The following is a 13,338-nucleotide window of genomic DNA, read 5'->3' as shown; positions in this document are numbered from 1 at the left end:
GCCTTAAGCTGATGCTGTAGCAGGATGAGACTGTTAGGGGCCTTCTTGGGAGGTGAATGTGTTTTGCATGTGAGTGAAAAGTAAATAATTTGTGGTCGGGGGCAAACTGGTGGTGGTTTTAAAATATGTCCAAAAATTCTTTGATATTCCTCCCTTGAGGAGGTACAGGTTAATTTCCCTCCTCTTTGTAAGAAAGGAGAAGGAAGGGTGTATGTGTTTTTGTGTGTTTGTAGCATTTGCTTAATTTTGCAAAAAACAAACAAACAAACAAAAACCTGGAAGAATAAAACAGAAACTCATAAAAGCAGCTATCTATGGGGTATAGGGATAAGTGGAAACAGAGTGGTGCAGATAGGGATGGGAGCAAGACTCTAATTAGAGCATACTGTTTACAAAGTTTTTATTTCTGAGCCATGCAAATGTTACATGTATTCAAAAATAAAATTAAAAACAAAATGAAAATAAATTAAATACTAATAAAAACAAGTAAACCTAAGTAAATAAGGAAATTGATAACCACCTCACAGAGAAAAGAAGACTGTTCCTTCAAATAACATTAGAACACAGTGCTAACATTAGAACACTGTACAGCCAGCCTTGGTTACTTAGTAAGTGGTTAATGTTGGTAGTGTTGTTATAATTCTGAAACTAGTTCATGTGTATTATAGAAGAGAGAAAATGAATGAATGTACTGAGGTCTTTGGAAATTAGGGTTTTCACTGTAGGAAAGACACAAATACGAATGATAAGGAAGAACTCTATGGTATCGGATTTGAATTTGAGTTATCAGTGCTTCTAACTTATGATTTTTAAAAATTGACTTCCAAGCTTTAGCCACTGAACGGTCCGAGACACAATGGCACCTCAGTAGCAATATGCATGCCAGATCTTGATTTCTGAATATGATTCCCTCCTAAAAGGAACAAGGGCTTCCTAGCAAAATGGCTGAATCCAGGTCTGAGGGAGCAGGCAAAATACAAGGTGAGCCTGAAACGTTTTGATATACCAGAAAGCAATAAATTGGGGTAATGCCTTTAAAAAGACACAGAAGCCAGCTTTAAGGGACTGGTCAAATTTGATACACCTGAGAATCAAAAACAGTAGTGACAGCAATGCATCATAGCACTTTAAATTAAAAAAACAAAAGATGGTTCTATAATGATAACAGGGAAAGCTGTTTTATTCCTGAAGAATGTCAGCTAATAATGATGATAAAATTAGAAAATCATCAATGTAATAATTGATTAGGCACGGATCTTTAGTTGACGCTGAAGCCACTGGATGAAGGATTATTTAGTAGCAGGATATTCACAGGGTTTCAAAAGATACGCTAAAGATTACATATTAATTATAAAGGGGGAAATGTAACTTTCAATTAGTGGGATGTGGCATTATGTGTTCCCTGGGGGTATGCTGTAAAAGTATACATCACTTGGCTGGGCATGGTGGCTCATGGCTGTAATCCTAGCACTTTGGGAGGCCAAGGCAGGTGGAGTGCCTGAGTTCAGGAGTTCAAGACCAGCCTGGGCAACATGGTGAAACCCCATCTCTACTAAAAATACAAAAAATTAGCCAGGCGTGGTGGTGCGTGCCTGTAATCCCAGCTACTTGGAAGGCTGAGGCACAAGAATCATTTGAAACCGGAAGGCAGAGGTGGCAGTGAGCTGAGATCATGCCACTGCACTCCAGCTTGGGCGACAGAGCGAGACCAAAAAAAAAAAAAAATGTACACATCGCATATGTAAAACTCTTGTCAAATGAGTATAACCTAAATCTGAACATGAGAAACAAGTTTTAAAATTCTAGAATGGGGACATTCTATGGTACATTCTGTAATAACTGTTCTGAACTCTTAAAGCCAATGCCATGAGAAACATGCAGAGAGAGAGAGAATGGTTATAAATTTAAAGAGAATAAGGAGATCAAACAACCAAATACAATTCATGATCTTTGATTTGCTCCTAGATTAGTAAAAATACCTAAGACTTTTTGGGAGGACAACTGGAGAAATTTAAATATGAACACATTAGATGATACTGCATTGACAGTATTTATCTTAGATATAATAATGTGGTTTGAGAAAATCATCCTTATTCTTAGGAGATGCACATTCAGGTTTTAAAGCAAGAATCATGATGCTTTCAACTAATTTTCAAATAGTCTTGCAAAATGAGATACATATTATAGGTACACAGATAAAGCAAATACGACAAAATGTGGAGAACTGGTGAATCCAGTTGGAGGGTATATAAGGAGAGCACTGTATTGTTCTTTCCATTTTTCTGCAACTTCAGAAAATTTCAAATAAAAAACTGGGTGGGGAACATCGCACACTGGGGCCTATTGGGGTGCAGAAGGAGGGAGAGCATCAGGATACATGGCTAATGCATACAGGGCTTAATACCTAGGTGATGGGTTGATAGGTGCCGCAAACCACGATGGCACACATTTACCTATGCAACACACCTGCATATCCTGCACATGTATCCCAGAACTTAAAATTAAATTAAATTAAATTAAATTAAGTTAAATTAAAGATAAATAGACTGGGCGCCGTGGCTCATGCATGTAATCTCAGCACTTTGGGAGGCCAAGACAGGTGGATTGCCTGAGTTCAGGAGTTCAAGACCAGCCTAGGCAACACGGTGAAACCCCATCTCTACTAAAAATACAAAAAATTAGCCGGGAATGATAGTGGGCGCCTGTAGCCCCACCTACTTGGGAGGCTGAGGCAGGAGAATGGCATGAACCCGGGAGGCAGAGCTTGCAGTGAGCCTAGATCGTGCCACTGCACTCCAGCCTGGGCGATGACAGAGTGAGACTCCATCTCAAAATAAATAAATAAATAAATAAATAAAAAGCAGTTCATTGGACTTAGCAAAGAGGGGGAATCTGGCCACATTGGCAGGAGTGATTTCATTGGAACACTGGGCGCAAAAGCTGTAAGGCAGTAGCTTGTAGAGTGAACGGATGGTTAGGAAACGTAGCTAGGGAATACAGATTTTTCTTTTAGAAGGCACAACTATGAAGGAGAGATCAGGAAGGGATAGGTCAGGGAAAAGCATTTTTGTCATTTTGGTTTGTGTGTTCTATGTATTTGTTAGTGTTTTTAGATTGGGAGAGACTTGGCATGGTTTTATTGATGAAAAGGTGCAAACGGAGAGAAAGAGGCTGAAGATACGAATGAACAGGGGTAATTTCTGAGCCAGATCTCTGAAGGGGCAGAGGAGTTGACAATGGGGAGTGAAAAGAAAAACATGGTTAGTGAATTAAGAAGCTGACTCTTCCATTGAGCTATGGGAGAAGCAGGCATGGACTGCGAAAAATAGTGGGCCTTCAGCACAGGACATGAGGAGAAAAGAGAGGACCAGCATAGGGCTTCTATTTTCTCTAGAAATTAGGAAATAATGTTATCTGAGAGTGAGAAAGAAGAAGACAGGGAAAGGGAGTTAAGAATGGTGTGATTTTCATATGTTTATTGTGGCACTATTCACAATAGCAAAGACTTGGAACCAACCCAAATGTCCATCAGTGAGAGACTGGATTAAGGAAATGTGGCACATAAACACCATGGAATACTATGTAGTCATAAAAAAGGATGAGTTCATGTCTTTTGTAGGGACATGGTCATGAAGCTGGAAACCATCATTCTGAGCAAACTATCGCAAGGACAGAAAACCAAACACTGCATGTTCTCACTCATAGGTGGGAACTGAACAATGAGAACACTTGGACACAGCGTGGGGAACATCACACACTGGGGCCTGTCATGGGGTTGGGTGATAGGGGAGGGTTAGCATTAGGAGATATACCTAATGTAAATGACGAGTTAATGGGTGCAGCACACCAACATGGCACATATATACATATGTAACAGACCTGCACATTGTGCACATGTACCCTAGAACTTAAAGTATAATAATAAAAAAAACCCTCATACTCCTCCCTCTGCACTACCCCTCACAACCAAAAAAACAAAAAAAAAGAATGGTGTGATTTTGAAATAAGTATTATGGAAAACTGGAAAGACACCTGGCTAAGATCATGAGAAAAATTTCTTAGCAGCATCCAATTGAGATAAGAGACTGACTTTGAAGTGAAAAATACACATTTGTGTATTTTCCCTAGCAAATTCAAAATCTTGCAGCAGCCCACTGAATAACGGGGAAGGCAGTCAGCCTGATAAGGATTTGGTTTTTCCTGTAAGAGTGCAAGAGAGGGCCGGGCCCGGTGGCTCAAGCCTGTAATCCCAGCACTTTGGGAGGCTGAGACGGGCGGATCACAAGGTCAGGAGATCGAGACCATCCTGGCTAACATGGTGAAACCCCGTCTCTACTAAAAAATACAAAAAAACCCCCACAAAACTAGCCGGGCGAGGTGGCAGGCGCCTGTAGTCCCTGCTACTCGGGAGCCTGAGGCAGGAGAATGGCATAAACCCGGGAGGCGGAGCTTGCAGTGAGCTGAGATCCGGCCACAGCACTCCAGCCTGGGCAACAGAGCGAGACTCCGTCTAAAAAAAAAAAAAAAAAAGAGTGCAAGAGAATAATCAAGGGGAAAGGAAGTTGAGAATACTGGCAAGTGACTTGCTGAAATAAGGAATGATACAAAAGAAAGTGAAGATAGAATGAGGCTGATAATTTTGGAGAAAATGGCAGAACCTAAAGCAGTTGTTCTCAACCTTTGCTATAAATCAGGATCACCTGGGGAGCTTTAAAAAAAATCCAGTGCTGCCTGATCTCCACTCTAGACCTACTGAATCAGAGTCTCAAGGTGTGGATCTAAGCCATTTAAGTGTTTAAAATTAAGTGTGATTTTTGACATGGGTCCACTACCTTCATGTGCAGAAAGCAGGTGTACTCTAGGAATAAGGGAGTGAGATTGTTGAAAGATCGGAGGTTAAAAGAAAAACAAACTTCCTTTCTTTGCCAACAGCACTCCCACAAGCACGGTAAATGTTCCTAAAACCCACAGACTTTCTGTAAAAAGTGTGACAAGCACCAACTCCACAAAACAACACAGTACAAGAAGGGCAAGGATTTTCTGTACGCCCAGAGAAAGCCTCATGATGACAGGAAGCAGAGTGGCTATGGTGGGCAGACTAAGTCGATTTTCTGGAAAAAGACTAAAACGATCAAGAAGATTGTGCTGATGCCTTGAGTGCATTGAACCCAGCTGCAGATCTAAGAGAATGCTGGCAACCAAAAGATGCAAGCCTCTTGAACTGGCTTGAGATATGAAGAGAAAGGGTGAAGCGATCCAGTTCTCAGTGTCATCTTTTGTTTTCTTATGAAGACAATAAAATCTTGAGTTTATGTTAAAAAAATAAAAGACAAGAGGTTGAATTTCAGAAGTCTATCAGTTCTTGGTAATAAGATCCAAAATAAGGGAGTGGGTAACTAGAGTAAAGGTAAAATAGTAAGAATTTAAGAGGTCAAAAAGCTGTAAGTCTAAGATCTTAGATGAGTCACCCATGAGGATGGTATTACAGGATGATGATGTACCTGAGCAGGGAGGGACAACCCGTGATCTAAGTGCCAGTGCCAATAATGAGTATGAGGATGTGGCTATGTAGGAAGTGAGCAAGCAGAGGTGGGCAGGGGAGATGGGTGTAGTAAGGTGGAGATGACAACGGCATTTTAGGATGTATGAGCATAGTGAGAAGCAGAAATGTTTATACAATAAGGGTGCTGAAAGAAATGTTTCTAAGCAGACCAGTAAAACAACAAATCAATATCTGAGAATAATCTCTGCATGCACTAAAAGAATGAGTTACATCTGTGATTATCCTATTTCGAATCTGAATTTCTACTAGAAGAAAACTTGTATGATTCTGGCTTCTGAGATAGACCATTAAATTGAAAAGAAAAAAAGAATGAGGAGAGATGGGCAAGGAAGAGAAAGTGCAGGTCATTTGCCTGATTGCCCTTGAATGCATTCGCTGTCCTTCCCCTTCTCTGTCGAGTGTTGTAGGTTCCCTTTCTAGTTCTCTTCCAGGTAGGTTTGCAATGGGAAGAGCTGGCAGAAGAGCCAGAGGCAGCAGAAAGGGGGAAACCAAGGTCATGGTCCTCTCACTGTCTCAAACGGGGATCTGGTAGTTAGTGGTGGCTTCAGCTCCTTCCAGACAGCCCTCTCCGTGGTTCTACCTCTAGCTTCCATGCCCTTGCAACAGCTGCTTTTCTCATTGTCCTTCTAGCCAAAGGCGTGATTGGTAGCAGCTTCCTGCAGTTGGTAATTTCCATGTTGTTTCATCCCTTTAGGCTTTGCAGCTCTTTCAGCACCCATGTAACCATTCCTTGTATTAAATTCCAACTATTTATTCCATCTGTGTCTGTTTTCCTGACATAGGAATCACCTTTTGATTGAAATAATTTGGATCAGAGGTGATGGGAGCCTCAACCAGAATACCAGTAACGGAAATGGAGAGGGAAAAAATGAATTCAAGAGACACTTCAAAGGAAAATCAGCAGGGCCTCAGTACCTGACTGGATGTAGCAGCAGGTAAGCAAAAAGAAGTGAAATGATACAAAATTCTGACAGACCAAGAGACACAGGAGGAAGAGAAGGCATTAGGAAGGCATGGTGCATGTTGAGGCTGAAGTACCTCAATGTAGAAACATTTTTTAAAACAAAAAATTCCTTGAAAGACAAAGGAATTTCTTCTTCAAAAAGTAGAATTATAAACAATATGGTAGCCATTCATGACCATGGTATGCAACCTACATGGTTAAAAACAAAACATACTAGAAACAGCAGCTTGAATGAATATCATGAAGATTGGTTAATTCTAATTTTTTCCCATTTTGTTTTATAAACAGCACATACCTTCATTAGATGTGACACCACTACTTGATAAAATATCTTCATTATTTGATTCACAAGCTTTTGATTCCATATTAAATATTGCCACCTCTTCTTAGAGATCTTGAAGTATGAATGGTTCCCTCTTTGGTTCTTTTGGTTCCTGTCTATGAAAGACAGAGATTCAATCTTTATTAATAAGGTACTATGTGAAAAAAGTTCATAGAGGAACAGGAACTGACATTTTAACATTTGAAATTTAGTAATAATTTCTTCACCAGAAAAATAATTTATACTGAAATACACTGTATTACATAAAATTAATAAGTGAATACAATCTTATGGTGAAAATTATTGATTTTAATGACCAAGTGGATTATTAAAGACAACCTGAAAATAAGAAACTAATAATTATTGTGGTAATTAGTGCTCTGATTTGGGGTAGAGGTTTCTCATAAAGTTACACCATCAAATAATGGAAGAAAATATCTCCTTAGCAAACACCACAAATCATCAAAATAGAAGTCACTAGTAAAAGTTGAAGAACTTCTTTGATGTCAAATAGTGCTCACAATTTTCGTTTGAGCTAAGAGGAGAATTCTAAATGTGGAGAACAATGGTGGTGGTCTGATTTTAAATCTTCCTCTCATCCTCCCAAATTGCCATAAAATCAACCAGGCACTCCACACCCCTAGCATCACTGAAAGACAGAGAGTACCACAACCTTCAAATAATCTGCAAGTAGAGGGAAAACTTTTTCCAGAATGATTTCTGCAGCCCACCTACCAACACTACAAGCCTAAGGGTACAGAAAATGGGAAGTGGTAAGCAGAAGACAGAAAAAGTACAGATAAATTCACCCCCAGATGTGAAAAAGTAAAGGTCAAAATATTAAGCACAGGTTGGAACCTGATAATCCACAGCCCTAACAGTGGAGTAGGTATTTGAAGAAGTAGCGGCCTCAGAGCAGCAGTGTTTCTTGGGGCAAATGAGATACAGAGAGAAAAGATGGTCTCCCCTAGGGACATGGCAGTCAAGGGAAAGAAGGAAATGAGAGCGAAACACTAAGGAACCAGTAGAAACAAAACACAAGCTAGATATACCACCCTCCTTCCACCCTTCCCACCCAACACCACTAACCATAAAGAAACTGCATGGCAGAAGGCAGTCTCAAAGTAAGAACTTTGTCCACAAAATGAATAGGAATAAATAAAAGCAGATTACATCTACTGCAAAATGTCAGAAAACATGAATAAAATCTTTTCTGATGATGAAAAGTCTCTCCCACAAACAACAAACATGAAGCCAAAGAAAACTGTAACATAATACTCCAAGCTGAATCCAGTATGCTCAAACAAGCATTTAGGGGTATGAAAAATCACCCCTGAATTAGAAATGTAAAGTCAAAGAATAAAAATGGACAAGAAACGAAACAAGAAAACAAACAAACAGGAAGAGATTAAATGAGAGTTGATTAAAGTTAGGAAAGACAGAGAAATAAAAAACAAAATTATATCAGAAATAATGACTGAATCACAAAGTATACAAGCAATGACAGGTTGTAATAAAAATTTAATAAAGGCACTGAAGAAAATCAGGAAAGCCACCATTAGAATAAAAAATAAAATAAAGAAGTAAAAAGGGTGAAAGCCGGGCCTGGTGGCTCACACCTGTAATCCCAGCACTTAGGGAGGCAGAAGCAGGAGGATAGCTTGAACCCAGGAGTTCAAGACCTATCTGAGCAACAGAGCAAGACCTCATTCTCCACAAAAAGGAAGAAAAGAAGACAAAAAAAAAAAAAAAAAAAAAAGAGTGAGAGAGGATTGAAATGGAAGACAGGTAAATAAGGTTGAATATAACTGGGTTTCCTAAAGGAAAAACATAGAACAATGAAACAGAACTATTATTTAAAACTATAATCCAAGAAAATTTTCCAGATACAAAGACCTGAATCTACACATTTTCCATACTAGGGAAAGGTGACCAAGAATGATCAACTCTGAAACATACACTATTAAAACAATATTAAGACTTTAAAGATAATGAAAAAATCCTCAGTACCTCCAGGCAAAAAAGATGAAATAATTTACAAAGGCAAGAAGATTAGACTGGCACTAGGTTATTAAAAAGCAACACACACAGTAAGGCAAGAGTGTAGTAGTACTTTCAAGAAAGAAGAAAAGGACAAACCAAGGATATTACAGCCAGCCAAGATGTCCTTCAAAACGTCTGAAGCCACAAAAAAAGCAGTTTTGACTGTACCGGAACACTGTGCCGTGTGCCTCTGCTGAGGATTCTACTAGAGAAGATGAGCCTCATTCACCCAAAAGACCACTGTAAAATGTGGCAACTGGTGAAGATCTTCAAGGTTTCGTGTAGGTTCTAAATTTTTAAAAGTAAATTTGGAAAAAAAGGATAAATACAAACATTTAAAAAACAAGACTGCGAAAACTGCAAGGGGACGGATGGTGAATATTTAAATATTCAGTTATAGAGTTGAGAAAAACAAAGGTGAGGTAATGGCACTGAGTAGTGATATAAATATTATGTGCATGACAAAGGAGAATAAATGTAACTAAAAACGGAAGGAAGAGGAAGAAAAGCAGAAAGTAAAAGACCATTGACTGTTATAAATGGAATAGACAGTAGTCGAAGGACACCACTTAAAACTGACAAAAAGTAAAAGGTCAAGTAAGAAAAAGGGGTTTTAAAAGTGCACTATAAAAAGCATAAGTACAAAAGTAACCACTAGAGTAAAAATACAAACCTTCTTAAATGACAAAGAATTCTAAAGGGAAACATAAAGAAGAAACACCAAATAAAGAAACTCTAGCAAATATAACACATTCAGTAATTACACCCACAAGATAATATAATGGTGTGAAAAAAATACCACAGAATTTAGACCAGTCATGTTGATAAATGTCAGAGGACTTAACTTGCCTATTGGAAGACAAGGATTTTCAAATTGGCTTTCAAAAAAAACAACTCTTCTAAGTACAAAAAAGTATGCCTAAAATCGCACAGATTCAAAAAGATTAAAAATAAAAGGATGAACAAAAATTTTCCAGGCAAATGAAAACAATAAGAAAGCACCGGTTAAAATCCTGATACCAGACTAAGCAGTCTTCAAGCCAGAGAGCATTAACTAAAACAAAATGCAGTGCACTTGAAGTTAAAAGCCACATTCCACAATAAAGATATGTACCACATAACACAGCAATCACTTGGATAAAGCATAAATCCACAGAAGATATGCTAAGAACTGCAAACACAGTAATAATGGGAGGATTTAACGGACAATTAGTATTACACAGGCCAAGTGGACAAAAAATAAGTAGAGATATAAAAGATTTAGAAGAACTAATCACTAAGGTTGACCTTTAGGCTATATATTAAACACTATACTTTGATAACAGACAATATACTTTCCTCGCCAAGGGCACATGACACATTCACAAAAATCAGTCACATTCTAGGGCACAAATAAAAGGTTGGTAGGCTCCATAAAGTAGAAATGTTACAAACCACACCTTCTGGTCACAGTATAATAAAGCTAAAAATTAAAATCAAAATATCCAAATTAAAAAGGTCTTTCCACTGGGAAATTAAAAGGCCTTCTATTAAACAACTCTTGTATGACTAGGGAAATACAAGCTGAAATTAAATAATTTCTGAAAAATAATAATGAATATAGTATATATCAATCTGTGACATACATTAAAATAGTAAAAAGATGAAAATTCCCAGCCCTAGACACATATATCAATAAAAATGAAATAACAAAAGTAAATTAAGTCTCTAACACAAAAACATAGAAAAATGGGTGAACTAAAAGAAAGCACAAGTAGGAAATAATAAATGCAAAAGCAGAAATTAAGATAGAAAAAAGAAAAACAATTGGTCAAATTCATGAATCAAAATCTTGATTCTTTAAAAAACAAAACAAAATAGATGTGGGTGAGGACCACTAACGTGATGGGAAGAGGAACATCAGGTAACACACTGCTTATCATTTTTACATTAATTCATGATTGTAAGCATAAAGTGCTAAAAAATTTTTTTTAAAAACCTTGAGCATAACAGTTTTTATTAAACTGAATTCATTTTTGTTATACTCACATTTTCTTCCTTTTGATTACTGAGATGCCACCTGTCAAAACTACAGTCAACGATAGAACATATCTACCTTAATACGTTTCGTGCTATCATTTTTTAGGAAGTAAGTAGTAGACAAGGAGATATTCCATAAAGAATTATAACAAGTAGAATGTTAGTCAAGATTGCTAGGCAATTTAAATGTTCTAAATAGAAGAGACTGCTACTTGAGGAAAAAAAAACCTTGCCCATTGAAAGACAAGGATTTTCAAATTGGCTTATAAAAAATGACGCTATGCTGTGTACAAGAAGCATGACTTCTCATTTAAACAAGTTTCACTGTAAATGTTTGTTGTATAATTTTATTGATACACTAAAATGATACATTTTGGGATTCTTCAGGATAACAAATGACACTAAGAAAATTCAAACTGCTGAATAATGTTATCATGAATTAGAGATCAATCAGAAGCATAAAGAAATGAGTAGGACAGGTATAGAACCACAACCAAATACTGGCAAATCATATAGTAATTCCCTATTAAAGACTTTAGTATTAAGCAGGAAACAGAATCTAAGACCGAGGCAGAACTGAAACTAGAAGTTAGAGAATAGAGAAAAGAAGAAAGAGGAAGGTTTGGCTTTAGAATATTCTGATGTTGAAACCACACTTGTTTACTTCGAAGTAAGATGATGAATGCTTGTGTTATCATAACTCAGTATGAATGCTTGTGTTATTAATAATAGGCTGTTGGAAAGCAGCAGTCCTTCAAAGGGGAATTTTTTTCTTAGAAAATTAGTAGTTTACAGAAGGCAGCACAGGTTTATTCACTTAAAATAGAGTTTTAAAACAACCATTTATTTGTGAAGAGGATGCTTAGTACCTCTGTTGCCAATGCTGGTAGTTATTTTGTGTGTGTATTCTAGAGTAATGAAAATCAGGATTTAAATAATATTTGTAATTCATTTTCACTATTTTAGACTGACCATATATCCTCAATTTGGTCAAGTCATCAGTGTTTCTATACTTTTGTGACACTATAGGAATCGAAATATTTTTCCTATTTTCAGGCATAAAGCTTATGAAATGATTAAAAGATTTCTAGAAAAAGCAAGGTTTTTTGCTTTGGTAAATCATAAAATTGTCTAAAAGCTCTGCACTTGGTTGAACTGGGGATCATAACATGAATTTACATGTGTTTATTTTAAATCTCTGAGTAAAATACAGAGGTGAGACCTTGGCCTCTTCTGATATGCCCAAGGTCTATTTTGAACAGTTCTGCCTGATTTAAAATTACGAACAAGTTCACATTAAAAGGAGCCTTACATTTCTAAAAAGTAATATCTAGGCCGGGTGCAGTGGCTCATGCCTGTAATCCCAGCACTTTGGGAGGCCAAGGCAGGCAAATCACAAGGTCAGGAGATCGAGACCATCCTGGCTAACATGGTGAAACCCCACCTCTACTAAAAATACAAAAAATTAGCCTGGCGTAGTGGTGGGCACCTGTAGTCCCAGCTACTTGGGAGGCCGAGGCAGGAGAACGGAGTGAACCCAGGAGGCGGGGCTTGCCAAGAGCGGAGATCGCGCCACTGCACTCCAGCCTGGGCAAGAGAGGGAGACTCTGTCTCAAAAAATAAAATAAAATAAAAAGTAATATCTATGTAACTATTCTACTCTAGTTATTTGATTGGAATGTTGCGGAAAAAAAAAAAAAAGTCTAAGAAACCACAAACCACAGAGAGGGAACTTTTGGAGGAAAATTGCCTAAAGCCTTAGGCTTTGTTATATAGTTGAGATAAAACATTTAAAAGTATCTCCTGGGTTCTGACTCCTCCTCCTTGGATTCAAAAGACCCTGGTAGGTATGCACTTATAATTTTCCTAGTATGAATAATCCTCACTTTGATTTTTTTTGTATGGCTACTAGTTAAGGCAGACCTCTCATGTGACTATCATAGAATGAATAACTGATTTAGAATCCTCTTTTTTTTTTTTTTTTTTTGAGACAGAGTCTTGCTTTGTTGCCAGGCTGGAGTGCAGTGGTGCGAACTTGGCTCACTGCAACCTCCACCTCCTGGGTTCAAGCAATTCTCCTACCTCTGCCTCCTGAGTAGCTGAGATTACAGGCATGTGGCACCATGCCCAACTAATTTTTGTACTTTTAGTAGAGAAAGGGTTTCACCGTGTTGGCCAGGCTGGTCTTTAACTCCTGGCCTCAAGTGATCGCCTGCCTCGGCCTCCCAAAGTGCTGGGATTACAGGCGTGAGCCACCATCTGATTGGGTACAGATGACTTATGATGTATGTTCTATTTAGATTCCTGGATTCTTCAACTGACTCAAGCTCCTAGGATGATGAACCACCCCACCTTCCACAGAAACCTGAGACTGGGGATCTTACAGAACTGGTCTGTATTCTTCTAGAACCAGTCTGCAGGTATGTT

At 38.0% G+C, this 13,338-nt stretch overlaps 1 protein-coding gene and 1 non-coding gene across 3 annotated transcripts in view; one reads left to right on the top strand and one right to left on the bottom strand.

Moving 5' to 3' along the window:
- The window catches only part of CCDC158 (coiled-coil domain containing 158), a 116,574-nt gene that overhangs the window by 91,990 nt on the left and 11,246 nt on the right, over nt 1-13,338 (bottom strand). Inside the window, exons 1-2 of one of the 2 annotated variants that reach the window (XM_025385901.1) lie at nt 10,921-11,022; nt 6,823-6,961 (exon numbers count right to left, since the gene is read on the bottom strand). In XM_025385901.1, coding sequence (XP_025241686.1) covers nt 6,823-6,892 — 70 coding nt within the window. In that variant the 5' untranslated portion in view covers nt 6,893-6,961; nt 10,921-11,022. Of the gene's footprint in view, nt 1-6,822; nt 6,966-10,920; nt 11,023-13,338 lie in introns of those variants that run through there. The other variant, XM_025385902.1, reaches the window with a different exon arrangement.
- Nucleotides 5,773-5,844, top strand: LOC112625609. The gene has a single exon (XR_003119690.1). It is a non-coding gene; the product is annotated as a small nucleolar RNA SNORD50 (small nucleolar RNA).

Source organism: Theropithecus gelada, chromosome 5 (genome assembly GCF_003255815.1).
Source record: "Theropithecus gelada isolate Dixy chromosome 5, Tgel_1.0, whole genome shotgun sequence".
In the NCBI taxonomy this organism is placed as follows: domain Eukaryota; kingdom Metazoa; phylum Chordata; class Mammalia; order Primates; family Cercopithecidae; genus Theropithecus; species Theropithecus gelada.
The sequence above is the reverse complement of the archived record's forward strand: the minus strand, read 5'-3'. Positions and strand labels throughout refer to the sequence as shown.